At 39.8% G+C, this 21,174-nt stretch overlaps 1 protein-coding gene across 7 annotated transcripts; it reads right to left on the reverse strand.

Moving 5' to 3' along the window:
* Nucleotides 1–796: 796 nt before the first annotated feature.
* On the reverse strand, nt 797–18,512 carry TMEM19 (transmembrane protein 19). Of its 7 annotated transcripts, none has more exons than XM_082742846.1 (7): nt 18,423–18,512; nt 17,755–17,877; nt 15,297–15,410; nt 7,253–7,390; nt 6,610–6,864; nt 5,383–5,592; nt 797–1,181 (listed from the first exon to the last, which is right to left on the reverse strand). In XM_082742846.1, the coding sequence occupies exons 1-7, from the start codon at nt 18,457–18,459 to the stop codon at nt 1,126–1,128; spliced, it is 933 nt and encodes a 310-aa protein (XP_082598972.1). In that variant the 5' UTR covers nt 18,460–18,512; the 3' UTR covers nt 797–1,125. The 7 variants fall into 7 exon arrangements, with proteins under 7 accessions (XP_082598972.1, XP_082598968.1, XP_082598974.1 ...); XM_082742842.1 differs by having other exon boundaries at nt 797–3,973; nt 18,423–18,511; XM_082742848.1 differs by having other exon boundaries at nt 18,151–18,462.
* Nucleotides 18,513–21,174: the final 2,662 nt, after the last annotated feature.

Raw genomic sequence — 21,174 nt, forward strand, 5'->3', positions numbered from 1 at the left:
GCCTGATTTTGGCTCAGGTCATGATCTCTGAGTCCTGGGATAGAGCCGTGTCTGGCTCCCCACTGAGAAGGGAGTCTGCTTCTCCCTCTCCCATTCCCTCCGCCCTCCCCGACTTGCGCACTGACGCACTCTCTCTCTCAATCTCTCTCTCAAATAAAAATTTAAAAAATCTTTAAAAAATTAAAAGAATAGATTCAGTGTGTTACATAAGTAATTAAATATCAATTAAAAAAGAAAAGAAAGAGAAAAGAAATAAAGCCAAATAAATTGGCTCAGTCAATGGAGCATGCAACTCTTGATCTTGGGGTCGTGAGTGCAAGCCCAACAATGGGAGTAGAGATGCCTTAAAAAAATAAAAAATGCAAAAAAAAAAAAAAAACCCCAAACATAAAAGGGTTACCACATGTATAAAATTTTGAAGGGGGTGATGAAGAACAGTTAACAAGTCTAGTCTTGGGCGCCTCGGTGGCTCAGTGGGTTAAGCCGCTGCCTTCGGCCGGGGTCATGATCTCAGGGTCCTGGGATCAAGTCCCGCATCTGGCTCTCTGCTCAGCAGAGAGCTTGCTTCCCTTCCTCTCTCTGCCTGCCTCTCTGTCTACTGGTGATCTCTCTCTGTCAAATAAATAAATAAAATCTTTAAAAAAAAAAAAAACAAAAAAAAACAAGTCTAGTCTTGGCAGAGAAAACAATTTTAGGAGCCTTGCCCTTACTATCATTTCCTGACTCATTAGTTCCGGAACCATTAATAGTGTATCACATGATTGAGAAATGTTGGATTCATCACAGTACTCAGAAATTCAAGTAGCCAAACTGGTTTTTTTATTTTTTATTTTCCTCCAGAAAAATGTTCCTGATTATCAACTGTCAGTGACTCTTAAAGAAAACACTGTTTACAGTCAAACAACTTAATTTAACAAACATATATTGGACATCTACATATTTTTAAAATATTCAGGACCATTTGGAAGTACAGCAACAGATACTCCATAAGGAGATTAAATAATTTAGTTGCATGATTTTGTTTTCATCTTTAAAGCATATATAATTCACCTGAAACTTGATGGCTACGACACTTTTTTTTCTCATTGTGATGACATCAGAACAGCAGACGAAACACCAGGGACATCAGATGACTGGGCTCCAGTATACCCGCTGTGCACAACAGGGAGCATCTGTTAATGCTACAGGAATGAGGCAAAGTTTATGATTTTTGCATGATTTTTCTCTATACTAGGTCTTTATCTAATTGGGATGCGGTTGGCTTTTCTGAAGCCAGCACCCTACATAGGTAGGAGTTAGAAACAATAAAGATATATTCAGCTTGGCTGAGGCATACATAACCCAAGTAATGAGAAAAGCTAAGAATGGAATGACCGATTTTATCAATTCATTATTCTCCTGGTTCCTCCACTGATGAGTCCTCAAATGCCACTCCTTTAAATTTTCAGGTCTTCTTCAAAAGCTTCAAAAGCCTTGGGCCACATACACCTTCCTCTCCTCTACTGCATAATAGTGTTTTAAGAAATGGTATGTATACCTTTAAGCTGCTGAGATAGGCAGTACATATTTTTTTATTATACTGTTATATGGAATTCTATTAAAGTGGGTTTTTTTTTTTTTTTTTTTTTTTACAGATTTTATTTATTTGACAGAGAGATCACAAGTAGGCAGAGAGGCAGGCAGAGAGAGAAGAGGAAGCAGGCTCCCTGCTGAGCAGAGAGCCTGATGCGGGGCTTGATCCCAGGACCTTGGGATCATGACCTGGGCCGAAGGCAGAGGCTTTAACCCACTGAGCCACCCAGGCGCCCCTATCTTAGACTCTTGAGAATTTGAGGAAAATATATGTACTCTATTAGTGTTCTAAAATCTGAAAATTTTGATTTCAAAACACAATTAGCCCTAGGTTTTCAAATAAAGGCTTGTCAAGCAGTATTTCCCTAATCTGTTAATGATATGGTGATTCTATCAAACCCAAAGATGGTTACAAAAAATATTTTTATTCCATGGTATGTCATGAGGATGAGTCACCAGGAAAAGAGAAAAGGCATATTGGAACAGCTATGGGAATAAACAGGCTGCATCAAAAACACAGGAATGAGCTGGTAAGTGATGTAGGTATAATTATTAGAAGATATCACTGTATAAAGACAGCATATAGCACTGCTACTAATAGCTGCCTGTATAAAAATGCAAAGTCCCACTCTTTTGAAGCTTCTTTTATGCATAGTGCTTTAGGACATTCTGATTTAGTAGTTCTCAACCTGTTTAAAATTTGAATCTCCTGGAGAGCTTTCTAGAAATAACCTATGTATGAGCCTCACCTTCAGATATTCTGATTTACTTGATCTAGGAAGGGGCCTTGGCAAGTGTTTTTAAAAATGCCCTACCCAGGCTGGCTAAGTCAGTAGAACATGCAACTCTTGATCTTGAGGTGGTAAGTTCAAGCCTCACGCTGAGTGTATAGATTACTTTAAAAAAAAAAAAAATCTTAAAAAACCAAAAGACACCCTAGATGATTCTCATGTGCAGGAACAAGAACTCTTAAAAAGTGCTAATACCCAGGCTCTAACCTGGAAAAGGTAAATTGGAATCCTTCCAAGTGAAGCCCAGGACAAGATACTCAGATGATTCCAAAGTATACCCAAAGGTGAAAACCAACGATTGAGACCCCCTCTGTTGCCTGGATTAAGTGTGTCAACTGCTTTTTTCTTTCTTTCTTTCAGAATCAACTCAGTTCTCAATTATCACTGTAGTAGAGTCACCAGTAAAGAAATCTAAGATTTATCCACTCTTAATAATGGTGGGTTATTCATGGAATCTCTCTTCAGTTTCAATTTCAATGTAAAAAAAGTATGGGGGCGGGTGTATGGAAATCACATGAAAAATATTTTTAAATAGTTTCAGCAAAATAATCCACACCATTTCAAACTCCTTTAGCATACAGTAAATCATAGTGAAGGATAAAACAGAAAAGTAGAATTCATTTTAGTTGAGTCTATTATTGTACAGGAGAGTATAACTTCAGCACAGAATAGGAAATCATAGCATCTTCCAATCAATTCTAGGTAGCAAATAAAAAAATAATTATGATAGTTTTCCAGTGACTGTTCAGGGTGCCAAAGTAAAACAGATTTCTATATAAATTTCAAAAAAAGCTAGAAATACATTAAAAAATATTAAATTCAAGATAATGTCTGCTCAAAAATCAACTAAAATATAAGTAAGGTGCACATTTTATTGACAGAAGATAAATCTCTTTTGCTTTTACTTAAAAATAATTTTTTTCATGCATTCTAATGGTCATATGAAAAAGATACTTTTTTTTCATTACTAACCCTGAGGAAGGAAGAACACATGTGGAATAGCTCCCTAAGAACCATACTCCACACTTCTCACAACTGGAAATGGCAAATAATGGAGGAAGTGAAGAGTATATTTATTCAGGCTTCCACACACATCAATTTAAACCACCCAAAACTAAAATTTGGGCAACTGGCACAAGTGGCATTACACTTTTAGGCCAACATACAGCAATATTTAGGGACATCAGAGCTTCATTGCTCAAGAAGCTCTATTTAGCAGAAGAAAAACACAAGTAAGTTCTATGTACACTTATCTTTCACTACAAAGAGGTTGGCTGTTTCAAGGGAGTTAATGAGAAGAAAAATGTGGAATCTCATCACAATGAATATGGGAAGAGCCAGTATTTTCTCTTTGTCAATTACAATTATTCTTCTTAGGGATTAAACTTGGAATTGCAAATTTAGCTGAATTTACCACAGTTTCAACCTTTGTAAATGAAAAGAAGTTCACTCCCTGGGCCAAAATCCCCACGCAGCAGTTGGGAGTAAGAGGGCAATGAGGACAGAAGAAAACAGATTCACTGCGTTGTTATCAAGAATTGGTTTCCCTGCTATGTACTTCACGTCATTCGCTGGGCTATTGACCACCATGCCAGTGCTTTCATCTAAACCTAGAGTGGAAAAGAAGCAAGTGAGGTGGAAAATCCAAATGACTTGATTTAAAACAAATTAGCTTTTCTCCTCCAAAGAATATAATCTTTGAAAAAGTCTCAACCACTTATAAATTGACTTCAGTGGATAATTATAAGGTGAGAGATATGGAACCCTTGATTACCAAGAACTTTTTTTGAAATGTGAGTTTTAGTACACTTCAATACTGTTTTCTCAACACTGCTGGGATTCCCTCACCGGAAGAAGGAAGAACATTAAAAGCAGAGATAGCATGAAACTAGAAGACTAGGTCTCCAAGACCAACCTGTGAGATCTTTGAGAAAAGGAATCCTGTATTTAGCCTCTGCAATGGAAACCCAGGACCCAGTGTGGTGCCAGCACAAAGTAGGCACACAAAGAATTTACTGAAGGAATTAATCTTTCCCACAGCCCACATTAATTTTTTCAATCCACTCAACATGATCAGAAACGTCCCCAGTTAGGATTCAGTGTAGAATAAAACCTAGGCTCCTAAATAAACAAACAGAAACCCAAAAACAGAGAGGGAGGGAGAGGGAGGGAGGAAGGGTAAGTGTGTGTGTGTGTGTCTGTGTGTGTGTGTGTGTGTGTGTGTGTATGTATGTAGAGTTAGTGACCTTGATCTTGAACTAAAATCAGACTGCTTCCTCCTTGGTATTTAGATAAGAGAAATGAATCTGAAAGAAAAAACATTCTGATAGGTGGGGAGCAAAGCAGAAGGGTAAGAACAGTATCTTGGTAGATGAAGAGAACTGGAAGGATTGTACACAAGGAAACTCCCCAAACTCCCAGCCTCTTACCTGTATGAATCAAAGGAGAAAACATGGTTGGTCAGAATGTGGAGGAAATACACACCTAACAGAATATGTCAGTACACTGAAATGACAATGCCTCAGAAGCAAAGCATAGAAAATTCTGGGGAAAACCAACTCTCCCATATTCCTTGAGTTGGGGCTAAAAATTCAGTGGGGACAGAAAGCATTATGTCACAGTAGAAAAACAGGTCATATGTGTACAGAGTAGTACAATAATTCTCTCTCAAAGAGACTTGGAAGACAAATGGAAGGTGGAGCATTAAAATGATCTGATCCCAAATGTTCTGCTTTCCTTGGGATTAGGTGAAGTCCCCAAAGCAAAAGTATCTGTTTCCTGCACTATTATCTTCCCCAAGCAGCTTCTACTCATTGCTCTGTGGAATTAGTTCTCTTTCAATTAATTTAACAAAAAAAATTTTTTAAAATCAGAATTGTAGAAAAAACTCTGTCTTGTCATTCCCTGGCCTCTTGATTCTTCTGTCTTTGGGACTGTTTCCATTGCCATGTTTTTCTCCCCCATATTTCTTTCCCATTTACTACACCAACAAGTTGCAATAATAAAGTGATATACTTACCAGTAAACTGCATTGTAGCTCCTAAATATGAGTCTACAACTGATCCTAGTAATCCAGCCAGACCCCCAAATGCAATAATTGGCCACTGGGGAGCAGAAATGTCTAAATCATTAACAAAAACCAACTGTGTGAGGAAGTATGTGATGCCCACAAAGGTGCCACCAAGTAGACTGGAAGCAAGGCCCACCATTGTGACCCCTCCATTGGTCCCTGAAGAAAAAAAAAAAAAAAACAACCATAAAATAATCTGGTTAACAATCAACAAACACATAAAATCAAGGAAACAAATAAACAACAAAATTGGTACCTATCTTATCAAGACCAACTGAAGAAAAGGTTCTCTTTCATACAATCCAAAGACCACAGTCTACTTAAAAAGAAGTCTTTTCTCCCCATTAACTCCTGACATAGTAAGCAATGCAAGGGAATGGTTCCATGAAGCCAAACTGCCTGATTTCAATCATAGTTTTGCCATTTCTAAGTTATGTGCCTGTAGTTAAGTTACTTAACTTCTCTTAATATCCTTGTTAGTAAGATGGAAATAATAAAAGAACTAATTCACATGAATATTGAGGGTATTAAAGAGGATGATGATAATGATTAAGAGAAAAAAATGAGGGACGCCTGGGTGGCTCAGTGGGTTAAGCCACTGTCTTTGGCTCAGGTCATGATCCCAGGGTACTGGGATCGAGCCCCAAATCGGGCTCTCTGCTCAGCAGGGAGCCTGCTTCCTCCTCTCTCTCTGCCTGCTTGTCATCTCTCTCTGTCAAATAAATAAATAAAATCTTTAAAAAAAAAAGAGAAAAAAATGAAAAGGATATGAAGAAGAAAAAGAAGAAGAGAAAGTAGGGGAGAAAAAAGCAAGGAGGAGAAGGGAAGAAAAAAGGGAGGGGAGGTGATGACGAAGATAACAATATAGTAGTATTAGTAGTTAACAATAACAGGCAAGATCTGTGTTAAAGCACTAACCACATACCAGGTCCTCATGAAACACTCTAACATTCTCTTCTTTTTCCTCTCCTCCTGATACATCTCTGTGTTTCTGTATTGTTTATCTAGGACTTGCTATCATTTCCTGCAAATATTATTTATCATCAGCTTAATAGCCAACCGCAATTTTCCAGTTTAGAAGACTAAAATTCTTAACAGTCTCTTAAGTCAGAAACATAGTAAGTCAGATTTTTTTTTTTTGTTCATTTCATTATTTAAAGAAACTTAAATACTCACCAACTGGAACTTTTTCCCAGGTTGTTATTAGCCTTGGTGGACTTTTACTCAGAATTGGACCAACTTCTGAAGCCCATGTGTCTCCAGCAGAGCAGGCCAGTGCAGCCAGGAGAGACAAACACATCCAGGAAGCAGTATATTGCTTGGAAAAATCTATTGGGATTTCCCCGGGGCCATTTTCTATCATGTAGAGCAGGGCCAGCTCAGTGGGCACAGCTCCATTACAGAACACCTGAACCCAATTCCTCTGCCCACCTACAAACAAACAAGTGGATAAACAGGACAAGAAATGTTTTCTCTTCAGAAGGAAAATCATGCAGTTACAGGAACTTAAAGTTTAAAGAAAGAAAAATTACTATAATTTTAATAATGACTAAAAATCAAATGGTACCTTTGCTTACATTCTATATGGTTTTAGAATAATGATAGATTTTAATGCTTCTAAAATTCCGCTGTTACTATTGTGCTGAAGTAAGGATAAACTAAATTAGGCCACTACTTAAAGTTATTCTCATGCAAAATTTATCTGTTTCAACAGTCTAAACATGTTCTGATTATAAACTTATAGTATCTTGGGATGAAATAAAGTGATAAATTATAAGTAAAATAAATTATAAGTGATGTCAAACATAATTCATTTTACCTTCTTTGTATTCTGAATCTAGACGCTTCTTTATTTCTCCCTTCCATTTAGTGAGTTTTGAAGAAGAAAGGAAAAACATCAGCAAAGAGGTAAAAAAGCTGAAATTTGCAATGGTAAGGATAAATCCAACCACAAGCCCTGAAAGAAAAACATACATACACAGAATTATACTCATTCCATACATTAATGCAGTGAAAAAAAGAATTGGGACTTTTTTCAGTTATTTTTTACATTATGACCTGAAATGTACATTACGAAAACATTTTTATTTTTACCAATTCAGGTATTACCAAATAGTAAACTAAAAACTGGTTTGATTAAATTGAGATAAATTTTTTTTTTTTTAAGATTATTTATTTATTTATTTGTCATAGAGAGAGAAGCGAGAGCAAGCACAGGCAGACAGAGTGGCAGGCAGAGTCAGAGGGAGAAGCAGGCTCCCTGCCAAGCAAGGCGCCCGATGTGGGACTCGATCCCAGGATGCTGGGATCATGACCTGAGCCGAAGGCAGCTGCTTATCCAACTGAGCCACCCAGGCGTCCCAAATTGAGATAAAATTTTTTAGCATATTTTTACCTCCTTTCAAACAAACTATAAATATATGAATGTATGTTATCATTCTAGACATACTTTTTGTAATCAAATTGTAGAACACAATAAATAGCAGTAATTTATATATAATATTTGGATAGATAGCTAACTTTCCAAATTAGCTGTGGATCTCCCAGGGAGGTTTAGATTGTACAGTCTTTCTAGCTTCTAATTTTTATATTTTCCCTTCAGAGCCTGAATCTTTTTTTTCTTATAGGCTAGCTTTTCATGCTTTTCAAAAAACTTTCACATGCCCTTTTGTTGAGCCTCATAAACTACGTGAGAAGATGGAGGTAGTGGTTCTTAGTTATGTTTTAATATGTAAATCTATCAAAATAATCCTGGATTTTATGTGGAATCAAAAATGGAATACTTTCAGGGCACCTGGGTGGCTCAGTGCGTTAAGCCGCTGCCTTTGGCTCAGGTCATGATCTTGGGGTCCTGGGATCAAGTCCCGCATCGGGCTCTCTGCTCAGCAGGGAGCCTGCTTCCTCCTCTCTCTCTCTCTCTCTCTCTGCCTCTCTGCCTACTTGTGATCTCTCTCTGTCAAATAAATAAAATAAAATCTTTAAAAAAAATGGAATACTTTCTGTAAATGTGATTTCAGATTTTTAGACTTTTTTTTGTTTCTTTTATTTGGACAAAGAAGAAAGGGGACATCCTTCATTTTTCCATGGGTAGACAATTTCAAGGAAGGCTTATAATACCTACAGTCTAATCAGAAGAACAAACAAGATTGTGCACATGCATGATTGCATGTGCAATGGGCGGGGTGGAGGTAGAGGCAGAGGGTGAAGGAGAGAAGCAGACTCCTAGCTGAGTGTGGAGCCTGACACAGGGCTTGATCTCATGACCCTGAGATCATGACCTGAACCAAAATTGAGTTGGATGGTCAACCAACTGAGCCAGCCATGTGTGCCCCTATAGGTTATTATAAAGAGAAGATGCATATCTGAATTAGCTTTTTTTTTTTTAAGATTTTATTTATTTATTTGACAGAATGAGACAAAGTGAGAGGAACATGAGCAGGAGGAGTGGGAGAGGGAGAAGCAGGCTTCCTGCCAAGCAGGAAACCCAATGTGGGACTTGATCCCAGGTCCTGGGATCATGACCTGAGCCGAAAGCAGACGCTTAATGACTGAGCCACCCAGGCACCCTGGAATTAGCTTCTTAAATTACTCAGATTAGGGGCACCTGGGTGGCTTAATTGGTTAAGTGTCAGAGTCTTGATTTGGGTTCAGGTCATGATCTCAGGTGGTTAGGTCGAGCCCTGGATGTCAGGCTCTAGGCATGGAGCCTGCTTGGGATTCTTTCCCTCTCCCTCTGTGCCTCCCAACCCCCCCACTGAAATGACTCAGATAATCTTTAAAGGTCTTTGTTACAAATTTTGAAAATGTTCTTAAAGTAAAATTGGTGGTTAAGCAGCAGAGCACTCGTGTTTCTATTACCACAATAGTTAGTTAATACTACAAAAATGAATGGAACAGAGGATATGGGGAAGACAGAAGAGTAGGAAGCACCAGGAAATCTGTCTTCCCACCTAGACAACAATTGCACTGGAACAATCTAAAAAAACTGTTTTGGAACTCTGGAGTCTACTGAAGGCTTGTAACTTTCAAAGGAAGGCTTGGAGGGGGAAACTGCACCTAACTTTGGTCAAGTTCATTTCTTAACAGTGTAGCCCCCTACCCACTCCCACGGCAGGAAGGGCAGGAACTGCAGGTGCAGTCTGTACACAGCTTGTGGGAGCCAGGTTGGGCAGGAAAGACTTATTGTCCACCTACCAGGATTTGATATTTTTGAAGATTTCATTTACTTATATGACAGAGAAACACAGTGAAAGAGGGAACACAAGCAGTGGGGAGTAGGAGAGGAAGAAGCAGACTTCCCACTGAGCAGGGAGCCCACTGCAGGGCTTGATCCCAGGACTCTGGGATCATTACCTGAGCCAAAGATAGATGCTTAACAACTAAGCCACCCAGGCATGTCTCAGGATTTGTATTCTGATCAATGACTGCTGCTTCTGATTATGGAGGTATAGACATAGAGGCTGGCAGCCGTTATTACACTCCACCCCCCAACTGTTACAAGCCCTTTCTTGTCTGGTTGAAGAGACTTCCAAAGGATTTAAAGGACTGATGCTAACCTTCCTTCATTTTTCTGTTTTTCCTCCTTTGGAAAGCCAGACATTAAAGACTAGGACATTCAAAAGAAACTCCATTTATGGGGAAAATTAGAAGGTGATAGTGCATACCCAGGGAAAGGTATAGGCTCAGAAAAGACTGGGAAGATCTTGGGTTTATACATCAAGGTGATCCCTGGCACAAAGACAGATGCAACAATCAAAAGCAAGACAAAACAAAATGAAAGAAAGCAAACCCTGGGGACAGAGGAAATTCTGATTTCCAGAGCTGCCACACTGTTAGATTTAAATGTCCAGTTTTCAACAAAAATATCTTGAAGCATATGAAGAAACAGACAAGTATGGCCCACTCAAAGGGAAAACAAAATGAATGGAGACTGGAAGGCCAGATGGTGGACCTACTAAGCAAAGACATCAACCGTTTTAAAGATGCTCAGAGAACTAAAAGCAGACATGAAGAAAGTCAAGAGAACAATATGGGACAATATAGAAATACTAATAAAGAGACAGAAATCTAAGAGAAACTGAAAGGGAATACTGGAGTTGAAAACAATTCAGTAGAGATTCAAAGGCACATCAGAGCAGGGAGAAGAAAGAATCCACAAACCTAAAGACAGGCAATGGACATGATTCCATATGAAAAACAGAAAGAAAAAAGAATGAAGAAAGGAGAACAGAGCCTGTGGGACATATAGGACACCATCAAGGAGAACAACACACATGTGGGAAAGCCCAGAAGGAGAAAAGAGAAGGAAAAGGGGGCAGAGAAATTATCTGAAGAAATAATGGCTGAAACCTTACCAAGTTTTTTTTTTTAATTCCAAAGTTTGTTGAAGACATACATATAAACATACAAGAAAGAAGCCTAGCAAACTCCAAGTAGAATGAATTCAAAGAGAGCCACACTGAGACACATTATAACCAAACTGTTCAAAGACAAAGACAATCTTGAAAACAGAAAGAGGTAAGCAACTTATCACATATGAGGGATCCTCAATAAGATTATCAATAGGTTTCTTTTTTTTTTTAATTCATTTTTTTTTTAAAGATTTTATTTATTTATTTGACAGAGAGAGATCACAAGTAGGCAGAGAGGCAGGCAGAGTGAGAGAGAGAGGAGGAAGCAGGCTCCCTGCTGAGCAGAGAGCCCGATGTGGGACTCGATCCCAGGACCCCGAGATCATGACCTGAGCCGAAGGCAGCGGCTTAACCCACTGAGCCACCCAGGCGCCCCATCAACAGGTTTCTTATCAGAAACTCTAGAGGCCAGAATGCCAGAGGCCAGAAGGTACTGGGCTGATATACTCAAAGTGTGAAAAGAAAAGGAAAAAAAATCTGTCAAACAAGAAGCTTATATCCAGCCAAATCATTTTTCAAAAGTAAAGGAGAGGGGTGTCTGGGTGGTGCAGTTAAACATCCAACTCTTGGTTTCAGCTCAGGTCATGATCTCAGGGTCCTGGGATCAAGCCTCACATCGGGCTCTACACTCTGCAAGGAGTTTGCCTGAGATTTGCTCTCTCCAGGACACCTGGGTGTCTCAGTTAAATGCCTGCCTTCGGTTCAGGTCACTATCCCAGGGTCCTGGGGTCAAGCCTGCATCAAGCTCCCCTGCTCACCAGGGCAGTCTGCTTCTTCCTTTCCCTCTGTCCCTTCCCCAACCGACATACACTTGTACTCTCTCTCTCAAATAAATCTTTAAAAAAAAGAGATTCTCTCTCTCCATCTCCTGTTTGTATTGTTTCTCTCTCTTAAAAAATAAATAAAATCTAAAAATAAATAAATAATAAATAAATTTTTTAAATCTTAAAAAAAAAAAACAACATATAATGTATTATTAGCCCCAGGGGTACAGGTCTGTGAATCGCCAGGTTTACATACTTCACAGCACTAACCATAGCACATGCCCTCCCCACTGTCCATAACCCAACCCTACCGACCCCCCCCCCTCCCGGCAACCCTCAGTTTGTTTTGTGAGATTAAGAATCTCTTGGGGCGCCTGGGTGGCTCAGTGGGTTAAAGCCTCTGCCTTCGGCTCAGGTCATGATCCCAGGGTCCTGGGATCGAGCCCTGCATCAGGCTCTCTGCTCAGCAGGGAGGCTTAACCCACTGAGGCAGAGGCTTAACCCACTGAGCCACCCAGGCGCCCCAAGGCAATGTACTTTTTTTTTTTTTTTTAAAGATTTTATTTATTTATTTGACAGAGGGAGATCACAAGTAGGCAGAGAGGCAGGCAGAGAGAGAGAGAGAGAGAGAGAGAGGAGAACAGGCTCCCTGCTGAGCAGAGAGCCCAATGTGGGACTCGATCCCAGGACCCTGAGATCATGACCTGAGCCAAAGGCAGCGGCTTAACCCACTGAGCCATCCAGGTGCCCCAAGGCAATGCACTTCTAAAGAATGATTTCTTTCACGTAGTTTAAAAATACCTTGGTATTTTCTGCAACTCCTAACTATGTCTGAACTCTGACTCATATACCAGTCCCATGAGACAATGAGCAACAGAAACTGGTTTTATTAGGTCTGATCAGCTCTGGCTATCTGACAAAATGACACTTTTATTTCAGAAAGACTGAACACCAGACACAATTTGGTGACTTAAAAAAAGCAAGGCCACTCTTGTGAAATCACATGAAGCACAACCACTGGCCTTTCTAGACAATTCTCCATTTGCGTGCATTTCCACTACACTTACAGCATATAGCTCTGGGGATTAAATGCCTCAAACCCATCTCTTTTATCATCTGTGTCCCCTGACTAAAACAGTAAGCTCTCTGACAATGGGATTTTTATCCATTTTGTTTATTACTAAATCCTAGGTGCCGAGAAAAGTATGTGGCATATAGGAGACCCTAACAATACACTTGTTGAATGAATGACTGGGAAGAAAAAAAGTAAGCCACCAAGCTGAATAGTTCTGGTAAGTGAAATTAAATTTAAACTTGTCGAATACTATTGGCTAGTATTCAAACGATGCCTGTGTGGCTCAGTTGGTTAAGCATCTGCCTTCGGCGCAGGTCACGATCCCAGGGTTCTGGGATCAAGGCCCACATTGGGCTCCCTGCTCAGGAGGGAGTCTGCTTCTCCCTCAGCCTGCTGCTCCCTCTGCTTTTGCTCGATGTCAAATAAGTAAATATATTCTTTAAAAAATAATAAAACCTGTCAAGCCAAAAATCTAATGACAGACTATCCATACTGAAGGAACCAAAGGAACACAGTGAACAATTGGACTATATAATACCTCCTTCGAACAAATCATCTACTCAGTGCTTTACAGTTTATAGTCATATTCCCATATGTCCCCTCATGTGATCCTCCTTATTCTCAAAATAATCTCTCAATGAGATCAGAGGCAGCAGAGTGTGTTTACAGTGCTAAATTAGGACTAATGACCACTAGTATTTTGAAGGTTGGGTAGATATCTGGCTTCAACGTGAAGGCGCGCTTCTAGGAGAGGCACCTGGATGGCTCAGTTAGTTAAGTAACTGACTCTTGATTTCCACTCAGGTCAAGATCTCAGGGTCATGAGATGGATCCCTGTGTTGGGCTCTGTGCACTCAGCACAAAGTCTGGTTAAGATTCTCCTTCCCCCCTCCCTCTGTCCCTCTGTTCCCCAAGCGCATGCTCTCTCTAAATAAATAAATAAAATCTAAAAAAAAAAAAAAAAAAAAAGACCTCCCAGTTCTAAATAATCGTCATTCTGGGGGCACCTTTGGCTCAGGTCATGATCCTGGGATCCTGGGATCAAACCGCGAGTCGGGCTCCCTGCTTGGTGGGAGACCTGCTTCTCCCACTCCCACTCCCCTCTCACTGTGTCTCTGTCAAATGGGTAAAATCTTTAAAAATAAACAAACAAACAAATAAATAAATGTCATTCTGTAGTGATCTCATCCTGCCTGTAGTATTTGAGGGGGAATCCTCATGGTTTGGGGCTTATAACACTAGCAGTATATCAAAGTCCTGATGTCACATCAGATCATGTCACCCCCTTGATTTGAGGCAGGGGAGATTCCACCTAGTTTGGAATAAAATCTTTACTATGGAGCGCCTGAGTAGCTCAGTTGGTTAAGCATCAGTTTCAGTTCAGGTCATCACCTCAGTGGGGACTCTGCTTGGGACTCTCTCTCTCCCTCTGCCCCTCCCTTGTATGAGCTCTTACTCATACACACACGCTCTCTTTGCTAAAATGAATAAATCTTAAAAAAAAAAAACTTTACTGTGTCCAAGACTCCTTATTACCTGGTCCTTGCCTATTTCTTTAATTTTCTATACCCCCCCCCTTTTTTAAAGTATTTTCCAGTCAAATGAGTCTATTCTCATACCTAAATAAGCCAGTGTATATGTCAGGGTCTTTACACATGTTATTCTGTCAGCTTGGAACAAGCTTGTCACTGCTAGCTTCTTCAAGTTTTGGTTCAAAACTACGTCCTTAGAGTAAAGGGTTATGCTTGACCCTATATACAAAAGAACGCCCACATTCCCTAACATACACACTTTATTATTTTAATTTTTCTGGTAAAATTTATCATTATATAAAAAGTTGTATGTATTTTGTTACCTAACTGTTAATAAAGAATAAAAGTTCCACCAGAACTTGAAACTTTGGCCTTGTTCACAGCCATATCCCCAGTTTCCAAAAGAGGGGCATATAGTAAGTACTCGAAAAATATGTCCTAAAAGAACAAAAATCTGGCCTATCCCTAACTCAGTTATGAAAAATAAATCTAGGATACTTAGTTTGGACTGCTTTGTTTGAGGCTACTAATAGCAATTTCCTAGAATGATTCTTTCCAACAGCTCCTCTACTGTCCACCTCCCAGGAGTGCTCCAATGTTTCTGACAGCAGGTAATTTACTACAACTGAAAGAGCAGAATAATCAAGGAACTAAAAAATCTATCCCATGGGGCGCCTGGGTGGCTCAGTGGGTTAAGGCCTCTGCTTACGGCTCAGGTCATGATCCCAGGGTCCTGGGATCGAGCCCCACATCGGGTTCTCTGCTCAGCAGGGAGCCTGCTTCCTCCTCTCTCTCTGTCTCTCTGGCTACTTGTGATCTCTGTCTGTCAAATAAATAAATCTTTAAAAAAAAAATCTATCCCACTAATCTACTTGATATCAATTAAAAGTTAAATTTGTACATTGCACTGAGTATGTCAGTATCTGAAATTTTGACAGAATAGGAATGCTGAATAACAACTTTATCATTGTCTAAAATGCATAATGGGATTTATAGTCTCATAAGTTCAGAATTTAGAAAACATGAGTTTAAATTATATAAGCAAGCACTTATTACATAAACAGTTAAAAGAAAAACATACCTCCTAAAGCCCCACTGTGGTCTAGACTTTTCTTTTTAAAGCCATTAGAGACGATCAAAACAGGAACAACAACAGAAAACAGCCAACGCCAAGGAGAAACAGGCTGTAAATTACCTAAAAAATTAAATTTACAGGTAAGTCTTGATTATAAGCTTTGATAACTGCATTCTGGATTAAAATACTATCATAAGTAGAGAAACCGAGATGAAGTCACCAAAGTAAAATAACTATGTTAAGATTTGTGTATTTCCAGAGAGACAGTCCTTTTGGGAAATGACCAAGTAAGTACTGTCTAAGTTTTGGTACTTCATATGTATTTGGAGATTTGAGATATATATCTAGTTCCCCACTGTTTTGAAAAGGAGGCATGTATTAAATCTCAAGGATTGTAGAGAGCATGGGGCACCTGGGTGGCTCAGTTGTTAAGTGTCTACCTTTGGGGTTGTGATCCCAGGGTCCTAGGATTGAGCCCTACATCAGGCTCCCTGCCTCCACTTCCCCTGCGTGTGTTCCCCCTCTCACTAGGTCTTTGTCAAATAAATAAAATCTTAAAAAATAATAATAATTGTACAGAACAAACTTTCTTAGCAGGATTCAATTATTCCTCTTTCTGCTTTTTAGAGAGATTTATTTTTTAAAGTAACATTCTTACAGGCTACACACCTCTATTCAACAATTAGCAACTGATTTTTCCAAAGGTTGCATTCACCTCACAGATGTTTTTGTTTGTTTCTTTGTTTGGCTAGCATAATGTTTTCAAAGAGTTGGGAGTCAATATTTAAAGATTTCATATAAAAACCCAGAACCTTGGCTTCTGTTTTAAAAACTGGATGCTCAGGCCCACATGGCAGAACTGACCACAGTGGAGAGAAACCACCCTCTTTAGACAGGTCAGAGCTTTCTCGTTTAAAATCCCCACAGTGGGGGACGCCTGGGTGGCTCAGTTGGTTAAGCAGCTGCCTTCGGCTCAGGTCATGATCCCGGCGTCCTGGGATCGAGTCTCACATCGGGCTCCTTGCTCCGCAGGGAGCCTGCTTCTCCCCTCTGCCTCTGCCTGCCATTCTGTCCGCCTGTGCTCGCTCTCTCTCCCTCTCTCTCTCTGATAAATAAATAAATTAATTTAAAAAAAAATCCCCACAGTGGGGGACGCCTGGGTGGCTCAGTTGGTTAAGCAGCTGCCTTCGGCTCAGGTCATGATCCCAGCATCCTGGGATGGAGCCCCACATCGAGCTCCTTGCTCCACAGGGAGCCTGCTTCTCCCTCTGACTCTGCCTGCCACTCTGCCTGTGCTCGCTCTTGCTCTCTCTCTCACTGACAATAAAATCTTTTTTAAAAAAATAAATAAATAAAATAAAATCCTCACAGTTCCTGACAGACTCCTACACAACAAGACTAAGTTAAATACGAAAAATGTGAACGAAATGTTCACATTTTGTTAAATACGAAATGTGTTAAATGACGAAAAATGTGAACTATTACTATGGCCCACATTTCTATCAAAAATGGGAAAATAGAAGGCAAAGCAGGCCAAATGTTCAAAAACAAAAATTCTACTTCTGAAAATGAACACAATTCTTGTGTGTTTAAGATGCAAAAATCAGGGGCCTGGTTCCAGAGGGACACTTTGGTTTACAAATCCAGGTTTATTCCATGGAGTTCAAGTCAGACTTAATAATAGCACAAACAAAAAAAATAATAATAGCACAAACAAGAATCTCCTCTCATGCTCTACTGTGATTCATTATGAATGAGTAATTCTGAAAGCTTCTGAACCTGAACACTACTCATTCGATTATTCACATGTCTCTGAAAAAGGCTAAGGTCTGAAATGGCAATCCCTTTCTTGCTCTCACTTTTTCCTTTCAGCTGAACAGAACTCTATTTTTATAGAGTACCAAGGAAATTTCTGTAAAGGCATACTTAAACTCTAGAGTATTCAAAACTGTCTAGGCTTGAGTCCAGAATATCTTATAAAGTGGGGCTTCAGATTTTAAAAAAGATGTCTGTTCTTTTGAAGTGACCAAAGACCAGACAAATCCTCCAAAAACTCCAAATGTAAACATTATACCACCTTTTATTTTTATTGCTATTTTTACAGGATACATAAAACTGATAAACTACTTACAGACATTCTTACTAAACGCATCGCTGCAATTGGTTTACAAAACTGTATTTCATTTCACTTATTTCTCATGTAGATGTAATAACTACACACAACGCAGAAATGTATTTTGAAATGTTTCACCAGTATTATCAGAGGCAGCGTTTATTAAAGGTTTTTAAATCTTCAAAGCAGTGTTTATATTTTAATGTTGGTAAATTAAATTCAGGCTGTGGAAGTTAGGAAAACATAATTTATAACCACTCATAAGATACAAGTTGTAGATTTCATTAATGATACAATCTTCAATTCCACCAATTAGATTAGAAGAAAATAACTCAGAACATTCATACTTACCATAATAGGTGCTTGCAGTCATAGATATAATCCAGAAAGCTAAAGAAATGCAAATGATCAGGCTCAATATAACTATATTGGTTATCATCTTTATATACTTTTTGCAAATATTGTCGTCAGGACCTGTCATGGAAAATAACAATATGAGCCCCTGAGGGACAGAATAGTGTTTCTAGGGAAAAATAAGTCGTTTAAGTTGCCAGTAAAAAACTCCCGGAGGCAAACATAAATGCCAACATCTTCCACCGACCGCAAAAATAACATAAATCCTAACTATTTCTGGAACCTGCGGCTGACGGATAGCTCAAACTCCTGTGGGCGATGTTAAGACCTCACTGGAAAAGCAAAGCTCATTCCTTCCGAGCGAGGGGTCCTACACTGGCGGTCACTTCACACCTGAGCCCCGCAGCCAGGAAGGCGAAAGGAAAGCGGAATCAGCCAATCGCCGGTCCTGGGACAGCGGGCTCCGCCTCCACCACACGCCCACGCAGTGACGCGGGGTCGAGGGTGGGGGGGCCGTCGGTCGCACAGAGACAAGGCGCGCAGCCAGAACCAGGGTGGGTTCCGAGGGTGAGCCCTGGGCGGTGGGGCGCAGTCCCGTCGCAACAGCCGCGGGAACCGCCCAAAGTTCAGGTCCAGACCCCCAGGCCGCGGACCCTGAAGCTCACCCGCACGCCGAATCGCGTCTCCGCTTCCTGCGCGCATGCGCTGCCGCCATCTAAGGGCGTGGCTTCACTCACGTAAGCATTTAAAAGGCGGCTCCAGTGCCGGCGGCTTGGCAGAAGCACCCAGGGGCTCCAGGGTTTGGAATTCTCCTCTGAATAATGATCTGGAGGCTTAGAATCTTGCATTTGAGAACATACTCAGGGGAAGATTGAAACTACCACTAGGGTAGGAATAGAAAACAGAAGTGTAAGTGAATTTAAACCTAGCCAAGTCCATTTCAACCGTGATTGAATGCTTTTTCATCTATAAAAAGTTCATGCCATATAATAATACGGGTTTTTAAAAAGATTTATTGATTTGTTTTAGAGAGAGAGCACAGTGGAGGGAGGGACAGAGAGAACCTCAGGCAGACTCCCTGATGAGCCCGGAGCTTGCTCTATGGATCCTGAGATCATGACCTGAGCTGAAACCAAGTCAGAGGCTTAACCCACTGAGCCACCCAGGGGCGCCTAATATTACGGTTTTTTGTTGTTGTTGTTGTTGTTGTTGTTTTTAAGGGGAAAGGGGATATATTGTTTTGGAGGAGCAATTTCATGACTGAGAACATTATTTAAAATGACACTGTTTAGCACCTATAATGTGAGGGACATTGCTGGTTGCTGGAGATGTAAAGATAAAGTGGGGCATAGTTCCTGCTATTGAGCTCAAATTTATTGTTGTGACACCACTTACATTGTGGAACTCTGTTCCTACACCTCTCATTTTAAGTGTGTGCCTTCAGTCAATTCATTTAGAAAACAGAATCTCTTGTTAACACCAAGTTTGAACCTTGTGGCTTAAGTCACATTTGAAATTAACTTGTGTGCCTGGGTTAAAATTAAGTGATAATTATGACATATCTGAACTTTTTCAGTCGATTGCTGACAATGTAAGAAGAGGAGGCAAATGAGTTTCAGGTGTAGTACCCAAATGTTTTTTAACCCAGAGTACTTTTTCTTTGAAAAGTAGTGTTTGTTTTTTAACTACTAAGTACTTTTAAAAAACACACAATTCTAAATTTAAGTAACATGCCAAGACAACATCCTTTTCTTTGGTAAGAAATCTAATTAACTGTGAAGTGGGATTAAATAGTAGTGTCCATCTTATTTGACTAAATTTATATATGGTTTTCCTACAGAAATTATGTGCTCACTTTATTTTTGTCTTATTCTGTTTGGTACAGATAAATAATTGAATTACCTCAGCAAGTTGACTGGCCAATATCAGTCACACCAGATAATTGGGTAGGGTTAATGTCACTTCAGTATGCTAAGCGAAGTGTTATAGAAAGAGGGATTGTCAGGGCGAAGACGAAAGATTACAAAGTTAAGTGACCAAGCTGAGGGAAGGGCACTCATAGTTGGTTAAGGAGAGCATGAAAATAGGAAGTCCAAGAGAATGGAGAAGAGTTAGAGATAAGGTTTGAAATATTGTATCTAAACAAGCTGAAAGTTCACCTAAGAGATAGGCACATACCTGCTTTCTTTTCTTTTTTTTTTTTTTTTAAAGGATTTTATCCATTCATTTATGACTTCAACGAGTTGGGAGTAGCGGCAGGAGAGAGAAGCAGACTCTCTACTGAGCAGGAAATCCAACTCAGGGCTCAATCTCAGGACCTTAAGATCATGACCAGACCTGAAGGCAGTTGCTTAACTAACAGAGCCATCCAGGCATCCTACATACTTTTCTTGATATTAAACTCAAAAGTTTTTCTTTTTCAACCTTTGGAGCACAAGTTTTAAAAGCCTAGGCAGCAATCTGAAGACTGATTTCTTATATTAGATTCGACTCATTGTAAAGGACATTAGGAAGAGTGTAGGGAGCAGGAGTAAACAAATGGAATATTTCCTTCCAATAGTCTTGAGGACAGGGACCTTGTTTGGTTCATCCTAGTTTGCTCAGTGTCTTTTAGTGAATATTAATATACTTTTTTTTGGATTAAAGTATCAAATTAAAAAATGAATTAAAAAAAATCACATCTTATGGGGCACCTGGGTAGCTCAGTTGTTAAGGGTCTGCCTTTGGCTCAGGTCATGATCCGAGTCCTAGGATTGAGCCCTGCGTCGAGCTCCCTGCTTAGCCAGGAGCCTGCTTCTCCCTCTCCCTCTACTGCTCCCCCTGCTTTTGCTCTCTCTGTCAAATAAAGTCTTAAAGAAAAATAAAACTAAAAATTCACATCTTATTTCCTATTTTGTCATTAAAATCATGCTTTGGTAATTGTATTTACAAATAAATCTTCGTGTAAGCCTCTGAATTATTGTTGGGAGAGACAGAATTTTTATAGCCCTGTATATCTGGTTTAGATTGCATAACCAGTATGAAACAGTGCAGTGGCACAGGGTGGCTCAGTCAGTTAGTTGTCCAACTCTTGATTTCGGTTCAGGTCATGATTTCCAGGTCCTCTGCACTCATCGTGTTGGGCTCTGTGCTCCGCACTTGGCCTTCTCCCTCTGCTCTTCACACTCCCACCCTGGCTCGTGCTCTTGTGCTCTCTCTCTCAAATAAATAAATAAAATCTTAAAAAAGAACAGCAAAAGCAACAAAAAAAAAAAACCCCGAAAAAAACCACTGCAAATAAACTATAATGCATGCTTAGATATAACTTGAGCTATGAAAATAAAAATGGTAATTCCTCTTCTAGTCTTTACATAATCCCTATTCTGTTTACAGTTTGCTTCAATTTAAGGTAAAGGATTTCTACAGAAATATTTTAGT

The sequence above is a fragment of the Mustela nivalis genome (genome assembly GCF_964662115.1).
Source record: "Mustela nivalis genome assembly, chromosome: 7".
In the NCBI taxonomy this organism is placed as follows: Eukaryota; Metazoa; Chordata; class Mammalia; order Carnivora; family Mustelidae; genus Mustela; species Mustela nivalis.